The 24142-nt window shown below is 40.9% G+C and overlaps 1 protein-coding gene across 1 annotated transcript in view; it reads right to left on the bottom strand.

Annotated features, from left to right (window-relative positions):
* LOC114572864 (probable serine/threonine-protein kinase kinX) overlaps positions 1-24142 on the bottom strand; it is a 44934-nt gene that overhangs the window by 5020 nt on the left and 15772 nt on the right. Inside the window, exons 6-32 of the mRNA XM_028604644.1 lie at positions 23384-23410; positions 21630-21761; positions 19356-21068; positions 18442-18573; positions 17401-17607; positions 16645-16707; positions 16300-16338; positions 15832-15873; positions 15678-15746; positions 14529-14570; positions 13713-13760; positions 13514-13567; positions 13372-13419; positions 11964-12365; positions 10654-10701; positions 10520-10558; positions 10308-10340; positions 9289-9336; positions 9159-9209; positions 8994-9041; positions 7459-7506; positions 7285-7335; positions 6429-6476; positions 6156-6278; positions 4038-4073; positions 2951-2995; positions 2831-2857 (exon numbers count right to left, since the gene is read on the bottom strand). Coding sequence (XP_028460445.1) covers positions 2831-2857; positions 2951-2995; positions 4038-4073; positions 6156-6278; positions 6429-6476; positions 7285-7335; positions 7459-7506; positions 8994-9041; positions 9159-9209; positions 9289-9336; positions 10308-10340; positions 10520-10558; positions 10654-10701; positions 11964-12365; positions 13372-13419; positions 13514-13567; positions 13713-13760; positions 14529-14570; positions 15678-15746; positions 15832-15873; positions 16300-16338; positions 16645-16707; positions 17401-17607; positions 18442-18573; positions 19356-21068; positions 21630-21761; positions 23384-23410 — 3663 coding nt within the window. The remainder of the gene's footprint in view (positions 1-2830; positions 2858-2950; positions 2996-4037; positions 4074-6155; positions 6279-6428; positions 6477-7284; positions 7336-7458; positions 7507-8993; positions 9042-9158; positions 9210-9288; positions 9337-10307; positions 10341-10519; positions 10559-10653; positions 10702-11963; positions 12366-13371; positions 13420-13513; positions 13568-13712; positions 13761-14528; positions 14571-15677; positions 15747-15831; positions 15874-16299; positions 16339-16644; positions 16708-17400; positions 17608-18441; positions 18574-19355; positions 21069-21629; positions 21762-23383; positions 23411-24142) is intronic.

The raw sequence follows: 24142 nt of genomic DNA, 5'->3' as shown, positions 1-24142 counted from the left end.
ACGGGAAGACAACACAAAGGTTACATTGCAGATGGTAGATACATGTCTTATCACCATTTATTAGCTATATAGCATTCTCACAAGAGCTCTATAATTACAAATTCATATTTCCTCACACAAATTATGAGATTTCCAATTTCAGTTTGACTTTAACTATGATTTATGCAGGAATTCATTTTTCAAAGACTCTGCATGGGACCTTTTCTGTTAACCTTTAATTGTCATTTTCTCTCAAAAAATGTTGTTGGTAAGTTGGTTTCATTGATGGGACTTCATCACACATAAAACAGACCATGTGACTATTGGTTGGCAGTGTCCATAAAGTGGTGACATCTGAAAAAGAAAGCCCATCTTAACAGATCCATGTATGTTTTTCTTGCTTGCATTGAGCATTGGAAAGAAACCCAAATCCAAAAACTTGCGGCAAATTTATATAACTTTGCACCAAAGCAATCAAGCCATTTTTGATCACACGCTAAGAAACAGTGTCAGACATTAATATCAGGAAAATGTGGAGTCACTCGGGGGCCAGTGGGGGAGTGTTGATACTCCACTGGATGACTCAATAAGAACAGAACACTAATACCCCAATTTAATGGGTTTTGCTTCATGGATTTAATCAATCCAGCTAAGTATTATTGTTGCTAAATTCATCAAAGGTCATAATCTCTTCCGATGACTCGAGGCAGCTCAAAAGACCGGTAATCTCGCCTCAATCAGCTCGTCTCATTAAATTCTAATCCCTAATGTTCCTAATGTCATTAAAGCATATTCGTATTGAGTCAACCAGTAAAGAGATGGTGGAAATTAACTGAATACCTTAAGCTTTACGGGAAGATCTTTTTCCATTCTCTAGGAACAACAAGCATATGGTGTAAAACATGTAAACAAACTCGGCTTTCTATCTGCGTCTTAGTCCTCCAGGTGAATAAGAAGTACTAGAAGTACTTTCTCTGTTCATCCAAGAAGCTTCATCGGTTCTATTGACTGGTTGAAATTAGGGATGCACCGAATCCAGGATTCAGCTTCGGATTTGGCCGATTATTGGGCTTTTTGACAGGGTTGGGTTTCTGCCGAACCTTAGAATTTTTTTCCACTGGTCAAAGTAATGACGCCGCCGTTGATTACGGGAAGGTGTTTACGTAGGTGGACCGCTCAATGCAGTAGGATGTGAGGAAGTGAAAATGGAACTCGTGAGCAGAAATTTACTGCCAAAGTTTGGCAGTACTTTCAGTCAAAAGAAGGCCATTCAAGTTGAGCTACATGTTCCATTTGCAATGGTCATTTGTCTCGTGGTGGTTAGGACCCTAAACGATACACAACATTGCTGCTGTTAAAACATTTGCGTAGGAAACATCCAAAAGAATACGAGTTGCAGTTTTCAGTGCATGGAAGAATCTACAGACAGCAGCCAGTTAAAATGAAATACAATGAAAAATACACTGTTGTGGACGTTGTTTACTTCATTAATGTGTGTACTGTGTTAATGGACTGAGGATGGGAGTAGGATTCCGTATTCGGTATTCGGTTTTGCCAGAATGTTAACCAGTGGATTCGGTATTCGGCTGAACCCCAAAAATCTGGATTCAGTGCATCATTAGTTGAAATATAGTCAGCCAATCACCACCCTCCTGCCTTGCGGTAACACCCTTTTCCCACCTTTCCCATCACCTGACCTTCCCTGCTCAGCTGTTTCCCATTTCCCTCATCAGCCTTGCAGAATAAATACCAGCTCATTTCCACTCCCTTTCCCTTTCAGATTGTCTTGTTGTCTTACGTGCTAGCTTTCCAGCCTTTTGTTCTCCATGTTCTCCCTTTTCGGACAAGTTTGCTTGGTTTTGACCCTTGTTTTTTGACTCTCGCATTTCTATTGGTTGGGTGCGGCTTACCTGCGTCACAGTGCTGTAGGAGTTTACAAAAGCGGATGTTAGGGAGAGTCGGAGTTTGGGAGGAGACATGTTTTTCTGAATGCCGTGACAAGGTTTTTCCTCTTCCCCCCATCAAATTGTGTTAATGTTTCGCTGATTTCAATCCAGCTATGTCATCGCTGCGTGTGCGCCGTGTTGATATGAACGGTGTTTGCCTTCCCTCCGCGGCGCCACTGCACAGAGCTCGGAGCAGCCACGGTCTGCTGAAATCCGCCGGATGACGCAAAGTGATTTCAGAAGAGCGCGGTTTCTCCGAGCTCCGTGCGTTTAAAATCAGCAAAGCCCTTTTGAGTCGTGCTTCTCTGGGTTCAAGTCTGTCATTTTCTGAGCCCTTACAGTGCACGTTGTGTACAAACCGGGCTTGATTTACATCCACCCAAACTGTTCGATTAGTGCTGTTGCACAACATAGCCCGTTATCATTGTTATTGGTACACTGAGGCCCACTCTGTGGCACACGAACTTTCTTTTTTTAGGCTTTTCCAAACACATCTACACCGTTTTGGATGCCAACGTTCATTTACACTCTTCTTCCCGATGACATCACGCAGGTCGTAAAAGACGGCAAGCGATGATTGGTCGGGAAGTAGTAGTAGTAGTAGTAGTAGTAGTAGTAGTAGTCATGTCTCTCGGCCGAGTAACTGCAAGAATTTATGCCTCTATTTGCGTGATCGGACACAATGTTTTCAGTTTTCCAACAATATTTGTTGTGCCACCCTAAGTACAACTTCTGGATAAATAACACCATTCACATTTTAGTTCAAAGAAGTGTTAATAGTCATCATGGTGACTGGAGAGATAGAGATATATATATATATATATATATATATATATATATATATATATATATATATATATATATATATATATATAGAGAGAGAGAGAGAGAGCTTTCATACTCACTAGCTTGTGATGGTTGTTTCTCTTTATCTAAAATGTGGGGGGGAGAAAAAGGAGAGAATCTAAACAATGTTAAACACCCTCAGCACACATTAGACCCACTTTCTAATTGTGAATCCATACCTTGAGCCTCTTTGACCGATTTCGTTTCAGCCTTCTCGTCTTTGCCTGCGAAAAGGAGAGACAGCCTTATTACATCCTGCCAAATAACTCTCTCCGTAATTGTGGTGTAGGTTCAATATGCTGGCCATGTTATTCTCCTCTCGGTGTAATACAGCTTGACATGTCCCTAATTGGAACGTTATCGTGCATAAAACAAATTTAATCTCATCATCTGCAACTATGTTTGCAAGAAGTGATCTGTTCTGAGATGTCGGTAGAGATTTAACGTCAACGTGTCCCTAATATACGCGAGGCTGCTTGTTTTGCCCGCTCTTCCACTTTGTGACATTAATTCCTCCGTTCAGCTTCTTCGAACTTCTCACAGAGCAGAGCACAGCGATTATAAAAACTGGCTCGCATGCTGACGAGCATTTCTCTTCAACGTGACCAGAACATTTCTTTAATGTCTCAAAAGTCTAAATGTTGTTCATGTGTATCCTCTGATCATAAGAAGATTCGGGAATAACTCTGTGTTGCAGACACGTTTACTCTTATCTTCATTTAATATACGCTTCCTTGAAATGTATCTCATGAGTTTCCATTTTCAGTGCAGGAAGTTAAATGGACTGAATTATTGGAACGTGACTGGCGATAAAAAGGTAGATGGAGTAGCCTTGTTAAGTTTCAAAATGAACGGGTGCCCGGTTAGCTCAGTTGGTAGAGCGGGCGCCCATATACAGAGGTTTACTCCTCAATGCAGTGGGCCTGGGTTTGACTCTGACCTGCTGCCCTTTGCTGCATGTCATTCACCCCTCTCTCTCCCCTTTCATGTCATCAGTTGTCCTGTCAAAATAAAGGCTGGAAATGTCCCAGAAAATTATCTTAAAAAAAGGATTTTGCTTAATTTCAGTGTTTGCCAACAAAAAGGCTCAAGCTAAAATAGTAGTACAATAGTTTATTGTTCAGTAAAAGATGAGAAACTTGTGGGACATCCCGGTGGTTTGGGCCTGAGATGTACAGGCGTATACCACATTAAGTGCAACGGATTTAATCCAGACGTTCACCAACAAATAAAAGCGTACATGCATATGTTCAAACGTACACTTACTTTTCTTGTCGGCCAACGATTTTGATCGTGTTTTGGCTGAAAATCAAAGAGAAATTGAAATGAAAAAAAAGAGTCCCGCTCTGCTCCGCAGGCCAGTGAAACCCTAAATGCCTCGAGGTGCTGTAAGAGCGTTTGTGTCTCATGTTCAAGGGTGTAACTGTGGTTTGAGAAGTGGGGTAGGGGCCCAAAAGTGGGGGTCCCTCCGCCAAAAAGAAAGTTTTCCATTTGAATGCCATTTCCTGCATTTCTACATAAGCTTAGGCACTATGGTGATACAAAAGCCCGGAACTAATTAAGTTGATCATAATGAAATTCTTCCAGAAACAATAGTACTACTAATACTACTTTCTTTGTTGTTTACAGTTTTTTTCGATTGCTGAACGACAGTGGGCACAACTGGAGTCCCATGTGCAAAACTCTAACTACAGTCTGCACAGCAGCAGTTTATGTGGACCAAACTCTAGTTTGTTTTTCATCGCTTGAACACAGTTTTCAAAACTCTACACACTTATCCCATGACTTTAACCACAACGTGCACAACACTGTAGATTTACAGCACTTTGTTCAAATGCTAACACACTGCTGTCAAAACTGTTAACCACACATTCAAAACAGAATAGATTTCAGTCTGGTGCCTATCAAACACTGCTGATTGCAATTGTAGCTGAAAGCCTAAGTAGGTGTCTTATTTTAGACAAGTTAGTGAACATATATGGTATTTATACAGAGAAAGATCAGAAAGCCTTTTTTTGTATACAAACACCAAATACAGTTTTTTCCGATTGCTAAACGACAGTGGGCACAACTGGAGTCACATGTGCAAAACTCAAACTCCAGTCTGCACTACCAACAGTCACCTGAGCTAAACAGTTCACATCAGCTGCAAAACAGGCTCAGTGCAGCCAAACACTATGCACAAGCCTCACTGAGATAACACACACACACACACACACACACTGAGATAACACACACTGTCACTCAGAACACACTGAGGGTAAAAACACTAGCGTCAAACAAGATTACAAACTTTTTCATCTTTAAAGTTTGAACAATTTGAGTGACTTGACACTACTCAATAGTTTATTTAAGAAAAAATATAGATTGTATAACATACCAATTTTACATAGCCTTTTTTGTATGCAAACACCAAATAAGAATGAAACAATTATACACTGTAACGTTTGAGAGCAAAGATACCAATATTTCCAGATAAGATGGCTGAGGTTATGTACACAGCTATAAAAAAAAAAGGAAAACACTATATCTTTACATGGTAAAACTGTGTTCTTACTGTTTTTCAGAAAGTAATGGAGGTGAAAGCAATAGAAACACCACATTCATTAGTATTTAGAGATGATGCAGACCAATGTGATGAAGAAAACTTGTCACATGATGCTGGAGAGAGGCAGGATTAGTCACACTATTCTTTGGTACTGTTATGTACCTTTAGTTTTTTTTCCCAGTAATTCCATAAATTACTAGAGACAAAATACTTTATTGAAGAAAACTGCTGATTTTCATTCCTTCTTGTTTACCGTATGTAAAAATTGGTATGTTATACAATCTATATTTTTTCCTTTAATAAACTATTGAGTAGTGTCAAGTCACTCAAATTGTTCAAACTGTAAAGATGAAAAAGTTTGTAATTTCTGTATTGGTGTTTGACGCTAGTGTTTTTACCCTCAGTGTGTTCTGAGTGACAGTGTGTGTTGTCTCAGTGAGGCTTGTGCATAGTGTTTGGCTGCACTGAGCCTGTTTTGAGACGTGTGTGAAGAGTTGTGTGGCTGTGAATGAGTTCTGCAGCTGATGTGAACTGTTTAGCTCAGGTGACTATTGGTAGTTCAGACTGTAGTTTAAGTTTTGCACATGTGACTCCAGTTGTGCCCACTGTCGTTTAGCAATCGGAAAAAACTGTAAAATAGGGGCCTATCACAGTGAGTGTGTGTGTGTGTGTGTGTGTGTGTGTGTGTGTGTATATACGTATATATAATAAAGATGAATAAAATAATATGATACAAATCTGAAAGTGGCGGGGGGGACACAAAATGGATTTTGAAAAGTGGAAGTGACACTATCCTATCTCCCATTAGAGAGAGAGTAAGCAGTAAGCAGTGTTACCTGGTTCAGAGGAAGACCGGGCAGGTTTCTCCTCCTTTGCCTGAGAGGTCACGTTCTCCCTCTTCACAGCTTCTAGTCTCCTTCTCAGTCTGATCGGCTGTGGGCGGGCTTCTGGATCCAAATCTGTTTAAGATCAACTCGATTTTAAATTGATATAGCTTGAACCAAACTCCGGTTTAGAATCTGCATAAGCAGAAAAGACAATGCAAATGGAAAATGGTACTAAATGGTACAATAAAAGTATAAAAACATTCTTTTTTTAAAGAGTTTTACCTTTCTTGGCTGTAGAAGCCTTGGCTTTGCTCCTGACGGCTGGCACTTCTAAGAGGAGCAAAATCTATTAGTTTTCAATCGTGTGTGTGTGTGTGTGTGTGTGTGTGTGTGTGTGTTGTGTGTGTGTGAGTGACACTGTGAGTGACACTGTGTGTGTGTGTGTGTGTGTCTGACTGTTTGTGTGTGTGTGTGTGTGAGACACTGTGTGTGTGTGTGTGTGTGTGTGTGTGTGTCTGTGTGTGTGTGTGTGTGTGTGTGTGTGTGTGTGTGTCTGTCTGTCTGTCTGACTGTGTGTGTCTGACTGTGTGTGTGTGTGTGTGTGTGTCTTACTGTGTGTGTCTGACTGACGTGTGTGTGTGTGTGTGTGTGTGTGTGTGTGTGTGTGTGTGTGTGTGTGTATGACACTGTGTGTGTGTGTGTGTGTGTGTGTGTGTGTCTTACTGTGTGTGTCTGACTGACTTTGTATGTGTGTGTGTGTGTGTGTGTGTGTGTGTGTGTGTGTGTGTCTTACTGTGTGTGTGTGTGTGACTGCCTTTGTATGTATGTATGTGTGTGTGTGTGTGTCTGACTGTGTGTGTGTGTGCGTGTGCGTGTGCGTGTGTGTGTGTTAGACACTGTGTGTGTGTGTGTGTGTGTGTGTTTAGACACTGTGTGTGTGTGTTAGACACTGTGTGTGTGTGTGTGTGTTAGACACTGTGTGTGTGTGTGTTAGACACTGTGTGTGTGTGTGTGTGTGTGTGTGTGTGTGTGTGTGTGTGTGTGTGTTGTGTGTGTGTGTGTGTGTGTGTGTGTGTGTGTGTGTGTGTGTGTGTGTGTGTGTGTGTGTGTGTGTGTGTGTGTCCGACTGTGTGTGTACCTGTCTTGTCAGAGGCTGATTTCCTTTTCTGTCGTACTGTAGCTGCAGGCTCTAACATAATGAGGAACGAGTCGTGATCAGTGGCCTGAATCATTTGTTTTCTTGGTACATTTTTAGCCGATCCTTTAGTGACAATTCTGATAACACCCTCTGGCCTAAATAAAAGGCTTTTACCTTTCTTAGCAGCTGCTGCAGGTTTGGTTTTCTCTTTTACAGCTGGCTCTGTAAAAACCAAACAAATGGTGATTCCTTTTCAGTCTTCTTATTCCAAAGAAGTACGGGTTATTTTTTTCAACTTTTGGGGGGACACATAATAACGGCAGGGGGTCGTGCCCCATAAAATCAAAAGTTTGGGCGTCAAACACTTAATTTCCAGGCGCCTGGTTAGCACACCTGGTAGAACGCATGCCCATATATAGAGGTTTACTCCTCGACGCAGTGGCCACGGGTTCAACTACGACCTGTGGTCCTTTGCTGCATGTCATTCCCCCTCTCTCTCCCCTTTCAAGTCTAAGCTCTCCTATTGAAAAAAGGCTTAAAATGCCCAAAAAATAATCTTTAAAAAAAAAAGAATTATGACCAAAACAAGTCATAAAAAATCAAGTCCAGACACTCAACGTTGGTTTACAAAAAGTCATAAAAAGTCCTTTAATAAATAGGGCAAGACATTAAAAATACACCATCGCGTGTCGGCTTGAGCCTTCCTTAGGGTGTTGTGTACGTAATTTGGTACATTTTTATTCAACAATTTATGCTGAATGGTGTTTTAAGCCCCCAACGTCTCCTTCCAGGCAGCGCTGTGACTGTTGACTTCAAGGCACCTTACCCTAACCTTAACCCTAACCCTAATTTAACCCAAACCTAACCATAGCCATTGCCTAATCCTAGTGGCTTCCAGGCAGCATTGCCTGGAAGGAGACATTGGGGGCTTAAAACACCAATAAACACAATTTATGTTGCAAATGTCTCTATTCATGTAAAGGAAATTATTTAATATCTCCTGTATTGGTCAAAACTTTCTGCATATTCAAAAAAATTGCACGTTTTTCGGGATTTCTTTTAGGAATCAGGTACATCTCAAAAACCAATCTGAGACTGAGAGTAAGACCTTGTTTAAGCCAGACGCTCCAAAGTTGAAATCTACTGGAAACTCTCTAGTTTTCTTGCTCCTGTTGTTTTCTTTAACCCCCAATGTTGCAATGTAGACACAGTTCTTGTTTTCCGTACATGTTTTGAGCCCCCATGAACGGTTATGTTTACCTCTTTTGGGGAGTGGGTTGTCTTTCAAATTTGGTTGAGGAAGACAAATCTACCTCTTCTAGGAAAGGCGTGGCAAATTTATTTGTATAGCACATTTCAGCAACAGGGCAATTCAAAGTGCTTTACATAGAACATTAAAGAGTAGTTAAAAAACAATTAAAAATATAAAAACAGATAAAATGCGACAATCAAAGTCACAGTGCAGTATATAATACACACAATACTTTTCTTCTTTTCTATCTTATTTTCGAACGCTAGTATGGGACAATGTAATCAACCAGCAATCCTAATGCGGGTGGGATCCTAATCCCTCTAAATATTGGGGGGGACATATCCCCTGCATCTCTACCCCTCCTCCCCCAAAAAAAACATGTCTACTGTATGTCTCATTCCACAACATTGTCATTTTCTTGGAAACTTTGTTTATATTCTACCAAAATGTCCATTACCCTTCTTAGCAGCTGCAGCAGGTTTGGTTTTCTCTTTTACAGCTGGCTCTGTTAAAAACAAATGCAAATGACTCGAAGATATCAAATATAAATGAACACATTAAAGCCATTTTCACATTATTTATGTAAAGTAGAAACTGTATATTCTACCAAAATGTCCTTTACCTTTCTTAGCCACTGCAGGACTTTTGGTTTTCTCTTTTCTCACGGTTGGCTCTGAAACAAAAGCAAATGAATAAGTGCGGTGTATGTTAAGTTAAAATGATATCCACAGTTGGTTACGGCGTTTATTCACCTTTCTTTGCAGTGCCAGCTTTGGTTTTCTCTTTCGAAGCAGCAGCATCTAGATTTGGATGATTAGTGTTGAATTATGTTATTCATATTGTAGAATAATGTTCTTACTATTTGCAGAATAATATAATAAGAATGTAAAAGGTTTCCATAAGAGACAAAGTGTGTTTTGGTGTATGCTTATTGCACAGAAGGTTTAGCTCAAGCCATAACTATAGAGTAGTTAAAGGTCATGAGTTGCCATCAAAGTACATTGAGTAATAATAACAAAAATTAAACAGGAACAGAATGTACCGCTACGCGTGAGAGCAAATGAGGACGAGACATAATACAGTGGCCCCCACCCTAGCATATTTTGTGTGAAGATAACAGAGAAGAAGATCGGGCCCAAGAAAGAAAGTATAGTATAAGAGTTTAGGGATAGGATAGAACAGGGCTCACAAGGGTGCCGGGATAGCTCAGTTGGTAGAGCGGGAGTCCATATATAGAGGTTTACTCCTCAACGCAGTGGTCCCCGGTTCAACTCCAACCTGCAGCCCTTTGCTGTATGTAATTCATCCCCTTTCATGTCTTCTGAAGGCTGAGATTGCCCAAAAAATTATCTTTAAAAAGAGAACGGGGCTCACAAGTTCTGACAGTCTAGAGATACGTGGACCGGCTCCGGCTTTTTGTCTGTTGCTAGGGAAACTTAGTCTCGTGCGTGCTTTGTGATCCAACAGATCTGTGTATTGAAACTCCGATGCTTGACTGATTAAATGAATGTATTTGTATTACTTCATCTTATCATCTTATCTCAGGATCAATGTTTTAACGAATGCGCGGGGATATATCGGTCTTTTATTGGAGACAGACCCATTGGGGACACAGAGGAGGTAAATTCCCAACAATATCTTACTGAAGTGTGTAATGTCTGTCTGTATATTTACAGGAAAGCGCGGCTCAAATTGCTGTCTGTATCATTTGTAAAAACACTCAAGTGCACGCCGTTGAAAAGCCAATTACTTAGCCGTAAACATAAATTACCTTTCTTTGTTTTCTCTCTTGCTGCTGCCGGCTCTGAGGGGATAATTGGAGGGAAATGGCCGAGCAGAGTTAATTTTCCATAATGAATGCATCCTTGCACCCTATGTGTCATTGTACATCATGTTAAGTGTTGCAGTTGTATTTATTAACAGGCAATCCTCCAGTTTATAGACTAAAATTAGGCTTTTTTAGTGGATCTGGAGAAGCAGTACCTTTTTCTGTATCTGCAGCCTTGCTTTTCTTCTTTGCAGCTGGAAACAGTCACATGTTTATTATTTTTCACAGCATTAATTAAAAGAAAAATAATTAAGTGTGTGATTTTAACTGCAAATTAAATGGTTTGTACCTTTCTCAGTAAAGGCAGCCAACACTTCCTCCTCAACAGTCTCTGGTTCTTGAAGAGAAAAAGGGTAACTATGGATTTTTTTCAACCTGGACCCTATTTTCTCATTTTTGTGTCTAAGTGACTGATGGGAACTACAATCTTTGACTTTGGTCCTGTATTAAAGGTCCCATGGCATGAGTCCCCCTGTGGCTAGAAATGGTGATAGGTGTAAACCAAGCCCTGGGTCATAAGGAGCAAGGTTACCTCCCCTTTCTCTGCTTTGCCCGCCCAGAGAACTTAGCCCACCAATGAGAGAGAGACATCATGGCTTTCAAACGAGCAAAGTGGCAGTTGGTCAAGGCCACACCCCCACTCTCCACCTTGCCCCCCCCCCCCCCTCTCCTCCTCAATAGCTACAGACAGAAATGGCACACACTAAGTAAAGCTCATTGTGGGACTGGCTCTAGTGGCTGTAATTCTGCACCAAGGCTGAATTTCGGGAAAGAGACTTCAGATACAGTATTAGGGGATCACTAAGGTCTATATAAAAGAGACTTCAGATACAGTATTAGGGGACCACTAAGGTCTATATAAAAGAGACTTCAGATACAGGATTAGGGGACCACTTAGGTCTATATAAAAGAGACTTCAGATACAGTATTAGGGGACCACTAAGGTCTATATAAAAGAGACTTCAGATACAGTATTAGGGGACCACTAAGGTCTATATAAAAGAGACTTCAGATACAGTATTAGGGGATCACTAAGGTCTATATAAAAGAGACTTCAGATACAGTATTAGGGGACCACTAAGGTCTATATAAAAGAGACTTCAGATACAGGATTAGGGGACCACTTAGGTCTATATAAAAGAGACTTCAGATACAGTATTAGAGGACCACTAAGGTCTATATAAAAGAGACTTCAGATACAGTATTAGGGGACCACTAAGGTCTATATAAAAGATCATACGTTGAGACGATTCAAAAGGATTTCTATAGTGCATTACGATTATAAAAAAGTAATTACATTGAAAAACAAAATGTGAATTAAAACGACATTATAAAGACAAAAGGTGAGACATAAATACCTCACAGGCCAAGAAATAGGATAAATAATGAGGGTTAGCCAAAGACAGCAGTGAAAATAAAAGTTTTTAAAGTGGAGCTGCATCTTTCTGCACGTTTGTTCTACCTCTGTGGTGAATAGCAATAGTTTTGCTTTTTATTGGTGTGTAACATTCTGTTATCTCTGAAGCATGGTACGTATTTTTGAGAGTCATCTGTAAGTCTGCAGAGCTGTGCAGTTGTGATTAAATCATCTCTTCTCACCCTGTACTGAAGCTACAGCCGGCTTAGCTTCAGCAGCTGGAATCGGGATCTCAGGCTGAACCGGAGCCTTTGGTTCTGTGGCTTCTGGCTGGACTGGTTCAGCTGGCTGGAATGGATCAACTGGCTGGACTGGTTCAGTTGGCTGGGTTGGGTCAACTGGCTGGACTGGGTCAACTGGCTGGACTGGTTCAGCTGGCTGGGTTGGGTCAACTGGCTGGACTGGATCCGGTTGAGGCTGCATCACCGGCTGCATTGGTGGATATGGGTGATATGGGTGATATGGGTGATATGGGTGATATTGTGTGTAGAACGGGTGCATCGGCTGCGGTGGCTGCTGCTGATAAAGAGGCGGTGGAGCTCCGGGGTTGACGGGGTGAGCGGTCAGAACAGGAGCAGAGGGAGCTGAAATATAAAAATGTGTTTTTATATTTCAGAAGAAGATGCTGAAAATATGGACAAATCCTACTGGTCCAAACTTTAAGGCAGGGTTTTCAATGTTTTATAGGCCAAGGTACCCTTAGCTGAAAGAGACACAGAGTAGGGCACCCCTACTACAAATTCTATATAAACTTTAGCTGAAAAATAAACTGGGCCGACTGGACGAAAATGAATGGATATTAATATATAATTTATGCATCCATGTTTTAATGTTAAACATACATGTGGAAGGCACAGTGAATCCTTATGAATCCTTAAGCTAAACTGTTTGGCCACGATAGTGGCTACCTTATCTACAGTATAGTAAGCGTATGTGCAATGTGTAAATGGATCATATTAAATTATATATTCAGACATGTTTAAAATTTTGAAAAAATAAACTTTCAAAACATATTCGCACTAACTCCGAGGACCCACTAAGGGTCACAGACCCCCTGTTGAAGATTTGTTTTAAGGGACAGTTTGGATATTTTCAAGTGGGGTTGTATCCGCTATTTAGAATATTTTCAGAGCTTTACGACGGGGAACTGAAGCTGTTGTCTCTGCTTTATTCAAAGTCACCAGACTCCTTTGACAAAAACATTAATTGTACCTCCTGGAATATAGGAGTTGCTGGTCTACCGCTGCCTCCATCGACAAGTTTGTTTGGTGAGGAAAGGGCTGTCTGACGGCAAGTAAAGTGTTGAAAATATTCTAAATATATCGTCCACTTAAACTGGTACTAATATTTTTAGGTTGTCCTTTTTTTTTAGCTGCTGCCCCCGTCCATAGCAGGACTTTGCTTAGCTTCCGTGTCGGTACTGCTTCTCCAAACTGGAGGTGTGCCGACCACCATCTACTATAGCTAACACACTGACTATGGAGAAGTAGCTCATACAACCACACTATAAAAGATCTGAACTGTGCCTTTAAAGGATTAGTCTTTTACTGATATTATCACTCATAGTTGACAGGACAACAGGGTAAGTACCTGACATGGTCGGAGGAGGGTACGGGTTGTCCGTGACGACGTGATGAACTGGAAGAAAAATAGATTTTTGAAGCAGGTTTGTCATCTCCAGAGTTATAAAACTGACGTGTATTTTCCCCTGTATGCTAACTTTGTAACTTACCGTACCAGCCAGGCGGGGACGGGCAGTAGACTGGTGCAGGTCTGCAAGGGCCAACTGAAACAGGCGAAGGTTGTTGGTTGTTACAATAAACAAGTCCCTCCAGATTACTGCATGTAAGATATTCTACTAATTATATATATTGTATATTTACTTTTGAATAGGTACTTATAATACATCATGAAAATAATAGGTGTTATACCTTCTTGTTCAGATTCTGAGACGTCTTCTTCTTTTTTGGTCTCTGGCTCTGTCAAAAAAATGACATATATATGATATATATATATATATATATATATCATATTTTACATATTTTACCTTTTTGAACAGCTATTATATCTTAATGTGTGAGTATTTGTGTGTGTTTGTTTGAGCAAAATGAATGGGAACTGTTTTCTTTTATGACAGACAGGAAATTGCAAGGTATGTGAATATGCAATGACAATAAAGTAATTCATTCATTCATTCATTCATTCATTCATTCATTCATTCATTCATTTATTCATCACCCAGGCTTCTCTGTGCTGGACTATCAGCCATCCTGGGACCTCTCTCTCTCTCTCTCTCTCTCTCTCTCTCTCTCTCTGTTCTGGATCTTCATCCTGCAGGAGATTCAGCCTCTCTCTCCCCTGTGTATTTGTTTCTTTCTCCTGTCCATGTGAATGATGTGCTGTTGTGTGTCTTATGTGTTTGTGCAGTCTGTCCTCTTCCAGGTCTCCATTGTGGAGACAAAACGTTTTGTCATCCTGAGTGTCTATATTGTAATGTTACTATGTTTGTCTATTCTTTATACACAACACACTGTATATATCTGCATCGAGGGTCTGAGGACTGTACAGATTGTAAAGCACCTTGAGGTTTGTGATTTGTGATATTGGGCTATATAAATAAAATCTGACTTGACAACAGACGTCTTCACAAATTCATAGGTTAATATCTCCAGTACAATACATTTTAATGGCTCTCATCACAGAATGAGTGGAAGGGTGACTTATTAGAGGCTAATTCATTTACTTACCTTTTTTGGGAGTCTTGGTGGGAGTCTTCTCCACTCTCCTTGCTTTTTTATTGTAATTAAAAAAATAGAGACATCTCATTAATTTAACTTATGACAACACTGACATAGATTGTGAAAAGGTGTCATTGGAAAGGTAATGTTGCATTTATTCATATGATCTTATTGTAGCTTTCTTTGCACGTTTCTTTCAGTTTAAGCTTAATTTAATGGAATACGTCAACATGTTTTGTGAAATGCCATTCCTGCTGGAGAGTTAGATGAGAAGATTGATAACATTCTCGTTTCTGTAAGATAAATATGAAGCTACAGCCGGTTAGCTTAGCTTAGCTTAGCATAGCGACGGGAAATGGGGCAAAGCCTGGCTCTCTCCAGACTACAGGCACGTTACAAAAACTGCATCTCTACAGCTCACTATTTAACATGTTACATTTCATTAGGTTGGTCTGTCTGTCTGTCTTGGCTGGCTGTAGCATCATATTTAACGGACAGATAAGTAAACAAGGATATTTCCCAAAATGTTGACTTTTTTCCTTTAAACTCACTCCTGACCTACTGATTTACAGTAAGACCATTTCAGTCACCCTCGTCATAGATTGAACCACTTATTGCAACAAATTTATATACAGTAATGCTGCGAGCTGAGTGCCCTGCTACGCCCTGCTATGCAGTGCTATGCCCTGCAGTGCCCTGCTACGCCATGAACTACTACAACTACTATTTCTAGTCATACAGTAGTTCCATTATCTTTATTGTGACTATTATTGCCACTGTTCATCACACCCCCAACTGACACCATCAGACACCGTCTACCAAGAGCCTGGGTCTGTCCAAGGTTTCTCCCTAAAAGGACGTTTTCCTCACCACCCGAGAGTTTTTCCTCGCCACTGTCGCACTAAATGCTTACTTACTTATTACTGGAATTGTTGGGTCTTTGTAAATTATTGACTGTGGTCTAGACCTACTCTATCTGTAAAGTGTCTTGAGATAACTCTTGTTATGATTTGATACTATGAATAAAATTGAATTGAATTGAACTGAATTGATGGCTCCGCTGATAATTCAGAATGATAATTCAATCAGCGGGCGTATGACTTCCTGCATGAACTAACGCTGAGCTTAATTATATGCCTGTAGTAAGTGTGAGTATACCTCTGAAAGGAGCAGGAAGTTTCCTGATCCGTGTGGTTTGTGGCTGCAGTTTTACAATTCTGGGCAGACCTGGATGCAACACACACAATTTAATTCATTTCATCACAATGAGAAAAAAGATAACATATTACACTCATTAGTGTTTAGTGTTTACCTTTCTTCATTGGCTTTTCATCAGTCTTTTCACCTTCACGCTCTTAAAATAAAACAATTATTAAAATCACAAACAATACAAATGCGAACTTTACTTGGCTATGCTTCACGTTGCGCCATTAGAGTTATCACTAACTTTATGTTATAGTCAGTCAAGGTGATTTTGAGGGGAGATGCCATCCCCTGTGTTAGCAAAATGACCAAAACTCATTCCCATGTTAACCTGCCATCGCCCTGATTTCACATTTTAGAGATTTCCTAAATTCTGCCTCTAATGTAGTATTTCCTCGCAATCTGGCCTCTCACTTGCTCCGTCAATCAATGTTTAGTTTTAGCTTACAGAATAACACTAAACATCAACTTTGTTATCATGCATTAGCTTTATTTGTATTTGGACGTAAAGAGCTGAGAAGTGAGAAGTTTTTGTGTGGTGGCTTTAATGGGAATCTCTTGAGTCAAAAGTCCGTACCTTTTTTCCTTCTTACAGCTGAAACTCTTCTTGGAGCACCTGGAGACACAAACATGAGATAATGATCACTTAAAGCTGGAGAACTGGAAGATTAAACAGAAGTACATCTGCAGCGGCAGCTGTAGTGGATTTGTATTCTTCTACCGCCGCAGTAGCATACCAATCTGCATTCATCACAGCAAATTTAGTAAATATCCTGGCATTACTTGCAGACAGGAAACAGAATTTTAGTGCAAGAACTCAAACAAAAAAAGCACATGGGTCCAAAGTTTGCCTACTTCTTTGAAACTAAATGCAAGTTGTTTTTGTGAAGACGATAAATGAACATAGTGGAGTATCTCCAACCTTTTTTCTCTGCAGTCTCGGTGGCCGACTCTGTGGCCTTTGCAGAGTGCATACAGGGACACGCTGAAACCACAAAGCATACAGGTGAAGTTCCAGTGTAAGCTTACATTTAAAGGAACACGCCGACTTATTGGGAATTTAGCTTATTCACCATAACCCCCAGAGTAAGACAAGTCCATCCATACCCTTCTCATCTCCATGCGTGCTGTAACACTGTCTGACGGTTCCAGCATTAGCTTAGCCTAGCACAGATCCTGCAGGTAACTGGTTCCAACTAGCCTACTGCTCCCAATTGTGACAAAAGTGACAAAATAACGCCAACATGTTCCTATTTACATGTTGTAATTTGTAGAGTAACAGCGTGTACAAAAAACGTCACACTATATTCTCAGACAGGCTTGCTGCAAGCATATCACTCCACCCAAGTACTATATTCTTCCGCCTGAGAATATAGTTCCCGGTTTGCTTACAGTTAGAAGATGGCTGTGTCTCATGTTACGTTGTTATTTGTACACGCTGTGACTCTACAAATCATTATTGGAAGCAGTAGGATTACTGGAACCAGTCACCTGCATGTTCTGTGATGGGCTAATGCCGCTGGAGCTGTCAGACAGCGTTACAACACGCACGGAGATGAGAAGGGTATGTATGGACTTGTCTAACTCTTGGGGTTACGGTGAATAAGCTAAATTCCCAATAAGTCGGTGTGTTCCTTTAAATGTGACACAACCGCTGTAGTAATCCCCGCTCTCTGACCTGTGGGTTCAGCCTTTGGTGCTTCTTCCGCGGGTTCAGGCACCGGCTTGATCACATCCACCGTCGCCTTCTCGTTGTCGTCTTCGTCGTACTCCTCCTCTTTTTTATCTTCAGGCTCGTCTACAGTTTTCTTCACTTCAGCTGTCGGCTCTTCATCTTCCCCCTCATCCTCCTCTTCCTCTTCGAGAGCAGCAGGCTGACTGGTGACTGAAAGGGAAAGCAGCACCATTTAGGTTTTCATTTGTGATGTGACTGATTACACTCTTGTGTATTTGTAATGGAATTAGTGTAGTGGTTTCTTTTGCGTGTCCTTTTCCACCCCCTACTGGTGATGGTAAGTAGCTGCACTAAAGAGGAAGTGAGGTAACAGTTAATGAGAATAGGAGGAGGAAGTGATGTTTAGAAAGTTCCTTTTTCCCATAGAGGGAGCATCACATTGTACGAATCTGCTTAATCCTGTGCCTTAAAGTCCACAAACCGGCTTTATCCGTAAGTTATCCACTATTTACAGTTCTATTAACATGTTTATGTTAATATTTATTTGGTTTGAGTACAGTATGTTTGAGGATGTTTAGTTTATTGTTAACTACATATGGATGTAGTCAATCTTTGGTCGTTAAAGCATTGGTGCTAATTGTGTAAATGATATTTACAGATTACAATACATAATTTGAAGCACCTGTTTATGTTGATTTAGATCAATAATTCTCTACTAATGTACGAGAGATATCACATACTTGCAAAGATAAGTTACCCTGTTTGTATTTTTATGTTCTTTTTTTCACAGTTTTACAAAAAAGTGATATTTTCCTTAATTAAATCCTGGGGGGTGAGCCCCTGCTATATAAGAAATTGTGTCAATTGTACTATTATTAGTAGCTTCATATTTCCTTTTAAAAACACTGAATATATAATTTACACACTTAACTTAAGTTAAAATGATGCACTGCCTATAGACCTTAACAGTTTTCAATAAAGAGAAACAGTTTTATGACATGACAAATGAGTTCTGATAAGCTCGTGATGTTGAACAGTGTGTACCAATTGTTTCTGCTTCTTCAGCCTCTTCAGTCTTATCTTCATCAGCAGCCTGTTTGATGTCCTCGTCCTCATCGGTGTCTGCCTCAGCCTTTACTGCCTCCTCCTGGACGGTGAACGCTGCTGCAGTGGTAGCTGCAAACACACAGTGTAGTGTAATCACACAGCCAGTGTACAAAAATGACTTTTACATTAATTGAAATACACTGGGCAACATTTAGGGATAGGAACGTTAGAGACCTAGAAGGAAAAGACAACTAAATCAAAAGATTTAGATGCACCACAGTAATAAAATGTATTTCTTTCTTTAGAGGTCAGATTTATCCTGAAGAAATAGTTATTATGAGTTACTATTACCAGCATTATAATATTATTGCTAATGTATTTCCATCTGTTGTTGTTGTCCAGATGTAAAAAAGGCACCATAAAATAGAATAAAAAGACATATATATATATATATATATATATATATATATATATATATATATATATATATATATATATATATATTATGTATTGATACATAATAAATGTGTACAAAATAGTACATCAATCATCCACATCTACTTATTTCCTTTTTATATGTTTCGCTTTGATATATTATGAATATAAATATGTATATTCAACTGTTGACATTATCTTTAAAAACTCTTTTTTTAACATCCATGCCAGGGGACTGCAAATGAAAAATAGCTTTTTGGCTAATTCTGCCATTTATAACCTATACATAATCATGCGTATTATTAATTTGCACTGTCCCCTTCTTATATAAACTGAATGGAATTGAATTGACATTATCTTTGTTTGTTGTCCATAAAGTTAATTGAAATGTGCACCTGCTGCCAGACCAATCAGAAACGAGCATTTTTCTCTAGCTGTGGAGTCCTGTAAAATAAGAATGAAAATGAAAGTTGTACCTGCTAGCAAGACGTCGTCAACATCATCATCATCCTCTTCTTTATCTTCATCATCTTCATCATCATCGTCGTCTTCTTCATCCTCACTAGGTAAGGACTTTGATGTGACTTCATCATCATCATCATCATCATCATCATCTTTTTCAGCGTCAACAACAGTTTGTTTTTCTTCTTCCTGATCGAAGGTGAACTCAAACGAGCTGGTGTCAATAACGCCATCATCTTCATCGTCGTCATCGTCGGTTGAGGCATAGGAGATGTCACTGCTGAAGACCGTCTCTTCATCACTTTCAAAAGCAATGTCGTCATCATCTTCATCGCCTAAGACTCCGCTGTCCGTACTCTCAAAGGGAGAAGCGTCGACTTCCTCCTCCTCCGCTTTATCGTCGTCGTCATGGGTGTCTTCTTCAGTGACATCATCGGGTTTGTCTTCATCATCATCATCGTCGTCGAGGTCTGCGAGGACTTCTTGGTCGAGTTTGAGTTCTTCGTCTTTCAGGTCACCATCGTCCTCATCGTCTTCATCGTCCGCGAAGTGATCAGAGGAGGCGACGGAGATGTCCTCGTCTGATTGGTCCAGACCATCATCATCATCATCATCATCCTCCTCATCAGTCTCTTCGGCAACTTTGACGTCTTCGTCCAGGTGTTCATCGTCATTGTCGTCATCCTCGACGAAAGGTAAAGCAGAAAGATCTTCCTCCTCGGCAAGTTTGTGATCTTCCTCTTCTTCGTCGTCCTCGCTGGCAGCAGGAAGAGGAGGAAGGTCAAGCTCCAGGTCATCGTCGCTGTCGGACGTCTCGAGGCCCTCCGCTAATCTGTCGTCTTCGTCGTCGTCATCGTCCTTATCTTTCTCCTCCTCCTCCTCCTCCTCGCTGGAAAGGAGTGCAGATTCACTGACTTCTGAGGAGTCAGTGACTGCGTCGTTACTGTCTTCGTCTTTTTCGTCGTCTTCTTCTTCGTCTCCATCGTCACTGTCTAGGACATCAACAGGTGCGTCCGACTCAGAATCAGGAGACACCGCAGACTCTTCATCCTCAGAAGTGGAGATAGGTTCAGGAGAAACTTCATCATCCTCGGCCTCTTCATCCTCGGCCTCAGACTCTACTGCATCATCTTCTTCTGCAGCGTCTGCCTTCTCTTCATCATCATCATCCTCGGCATCGGCGGCTGCAGATTGAGTCTCTTCTACATCATGTTCATCAGCAGCATCTGCCTCCTCTTCTTCTTCCTCCTCATCATCATCATCATCCTCGGCATCGGCGGCTGCAGGCTCAGTCTCTTCTACATCATCTTCATCAGCAGCATGTGCCTTCTCTTCATCATCATCATCCTCGGCATCAGCGGCTGCAGGCTCAGACTCTTCTACATCATGTTCATCAGCAGCATCTGCCTCCTCTTCCTCCTCCTCCTCCTCCTCCTCATCATCATCATCATCTTTGTGATCCTCTTCTTGTGCTGCTTCCTCTTTCACTTCTTCCTCATCATCTTCATCAATCTCAGCTGCAGCTGCTTCAGGTTCCTTCTCCTCTTCTTTGTCTTCATCCTCGTCTCGCGCCACCTCTGCAGCTACCTTCACCTCCTCATCCTCCTCTTCATCAGCAGCTGCTTCAAGTCCCTCTCCCTCTTGCTCTTCCTCTCTTTGCCCTTCTTCCTTTCCCTTCTCCTCCTCCGCTGCCACAGCTTCTGCCCCCTCCTCTTCTTCCTCCTCTTCTTCCTCCTCTTCCGCTGCCACAGTTTCTGCCCCCTCCTCTTCTTCTTCTTCCTCTTCCTCCTCATCCACAGTTTCTGCCCCCTCCTCCTCTTCTTCTTCCTCCTCCTCCTCCTCATCCACAGCTTCTGCCCCCTCCTCCTCTTCTTCTTCCTCTTCCTCCTCATCCACAGCTTCTGCCCCCTCCCCCTCTTCTTCTTCCTCCTCCTCCTCATCCACAGCTTCTGCCCCCTCCTCCTCTTCTTCTTCTTCCTCCTCCTCCTCATCCACAGCTTCTGCCCCCTCCCCCTCTTCTTCCTCCTCCTCCTCCTCATCCGCAGCTTCTGCCCCCTCCTCTTCTTCCTCCTCCTCTTCCTCCTCTTCATCCATAGCTTCTGCTCCCTCCTCCTCCTCTCCTTCTTCTTCTTCTTCTTCCTCCTCTTCCACTCCTTCCAACTCCTCTCCTTCAGCTTCCTCCTCTTCATAATATTTTTCATATGCCTCATTGTACTCCTCTTCATAATCTTCTTCATACTCCTCTTCATCCTCTTCCTCCTCTAGTTCTTCATCCTCCTCTTCCTCACCAGCAGCCTCCACTTCATCTCCCTCCTCCTCTCCCACTTCTTCTTCTCCCTCCTCCTCTCCCACCTCTTCTTCTTCTTCCTCCTCCACAACTTCAATCACTGGTGGTATCGCCCTTGCTTGCATCTCTACAACTGTATGAAACATGTTCATGTTATTCTAAATATCTGTATAATAATGTTCTTTTATAACATAAACATCAAACAAATCAATACAACTGTTGCACACTTTCTTGGGGTTCATACAACCCTGAGAGATACTTCACTTTTACTCTCACCTGTACTACAAATTACTCTGAAGTAAGGGGACATGAATGAGCACCTTAAATGTTACAAATCAATATCTACAGTGCTGTAAGCAATTCATTAATAATTACTGAACTAATAAATATGCAACAGTTGTGGACTAACTCCAACCAAAAGTACAGCATAGTCTATGAGGGGCCATTTAGGTCATATATGAAGAATGCATGCACATACGCCACTTTTTCTCGCATACATAATAAAAATCATGCACATACACCACCTTCAACTCACACACTTTTTCTCGAACAAAGTTGTCTGTGTGCAAGTTAAAAAGTTGACTTTGTGCAAGCTAAAACGATGACTGTGTGCAAGCTATGAAGATGTCTGTGTGAACTAAAAAGAAGTGTGTGGGAGCTGAACTGTGCTATTTCCTCATTGTTCCCCATGCCAACAGAAAATAAGGACATTTATAAGCCTTCCAAGAACATATTCTCTAGCATTGGGAGTATGCTGGAGCATGACCAATATAACCCTGTTCAGGTTCTCATTTGACATAATTGTATATTCAAGGGGTTGAATGCCAAGGTATTGTTGGTGTCTGTACAAAGTATGACGGCTTATGCCAAGGCGTGATGCCATTCTTTGTCAGTTCATGCCAATAGCCAGACAGTGACTGATCTGTTGTGCAGTGATTCTGTACTGTGGGGCGGCCTCTACTCTCAGTCATAACTGTAGTCATAACTGTAGGTTATGACTACAGTGAATGCATAAACCAACAGGAAATGACTGTAGATAAAAAGTAATATAATTTATTAGCTTACATTACACTTAGTTGATGCTTTATCTAAAGCAACTCTCATTCACACATGTATGGGGCAGTGTCAGGAGCAATTGAGGGTTCAGTTTCTTTCCTAGGGACAATTTGAAATGTAGATTACAGAGGGCTGGGAGTGAACCACCTTCCTTTGCATATTAGCTTGCACACCCTTTTGGGAGAAAAAGTAGTGAGTGTGAGGTGAAAGTGGTGTATGTGCATGCTTTTTATGCGTGTGTGAGAAAAAGTGGTGTATGTGCAATGTGCATGCTTTTTATGTGCGTGTGTAAGGTATAAGTGGAGTATGTGCATGCTTTCTTGATAAATGGCCTAAACGGACCCTCATAATTGTTCGCCTGGCACACACACCAAAACGTTTCTAAGCTCCTGGGATGTGGCCCACTGAATATGCACAGTAGTTTTTTCACAATTGCTTAACATGGGTGCCGAAAAGGAGTCAGGCATCACTTGTCCGGTGCTTCCCAGTCAATCCCGTCAGCAGCCAGTGTAAACCCGAGTGATGATATGAAAACTCACTATAAAGCTCTGTAAAGCCAAGGGGAGCTGCAGATTCTGGTGAAGTAATCTCCGAATTATAATAGCTTAGTTTGTGAAGTTAGCTTTGAAAAGAAAATGAGCATCCAATCTACCTATTACAGGTAAAAAAATAAAAAATAAATTAAAACAAGCTACATACCTTTACTTCGGGAGGGTAGAAATTCTCCTAGAACACAGAAACGGAAATTGGCAACATAACTACAGATTAAACTGGATTAAACGTCACTGTTTGGATGCCAATACACATAAGTAAAAGTCAGTTTTAGTAGAAGATTAGTAGCTCTGTGGAAGCAGTTATCATATGAAGTTAGTGAAAAACAGGCAAGCTTCTTTTAAGAAAAGTTATCGGGGCAGCAAAATAATAATTAACACATACCTTTGACTAGTGATTTACTGCATCCATTACTGTTAAAAGGGTGGGGGACAGGATTGATTATATCTATCTAGAGTTAATCCACACGTTCGTAAAAAAATAGTCATCATAAAATACCTTTTGCTTTTTTAATCTTCACCTCCACTTTATCTTTCTCCTCCTCCTCCAACCATCCTGAATCTTTAAGATGGTTTAATACATAAAGTCAGCTTGAAACTCCATAATAACAATCCTTTCAGTCCCAATTTTGATTAATTTTTATGTCTATGAAAGTAGAACATTCCTGCAGTAGCATCATTATCCATCTTAAAGGTCCCACATCATGCTCATTTTCAGGTTCATACTTGTGTTTCGGGTTTCTACAACAATATGTGTACATCCTTTAATGTTCACGAAACTTAATAAATATATACTTTTTTTTTATTTTTATCTTTCGCATCTGTGCTCTCTGCGTCTTTGCACCGTCGTTGCAGCTGGGGAATGACTGTAACAGTACTGTAGCGGCTTTCTACCTATATATAGAAT

The sequence above is a fragment of the Perca flavescens genome, chromosome 18 (assembly GCF_004354835.1).
Source record: "Perca flavescens isolate YP-PL-M2 chromosome 18, PFLA_1.0, whole genome shotgun sequence".
NCBI classification, from domain to species: domain Eukaryota; kingdom Metazoa; phylum Chordata; class Actinopteri; order Perciformes; family Percidae; genus Perca; species Perca flavescens.
This window is presented reverse-complemented; position numbering and strand designations above follow the sequence as displayed.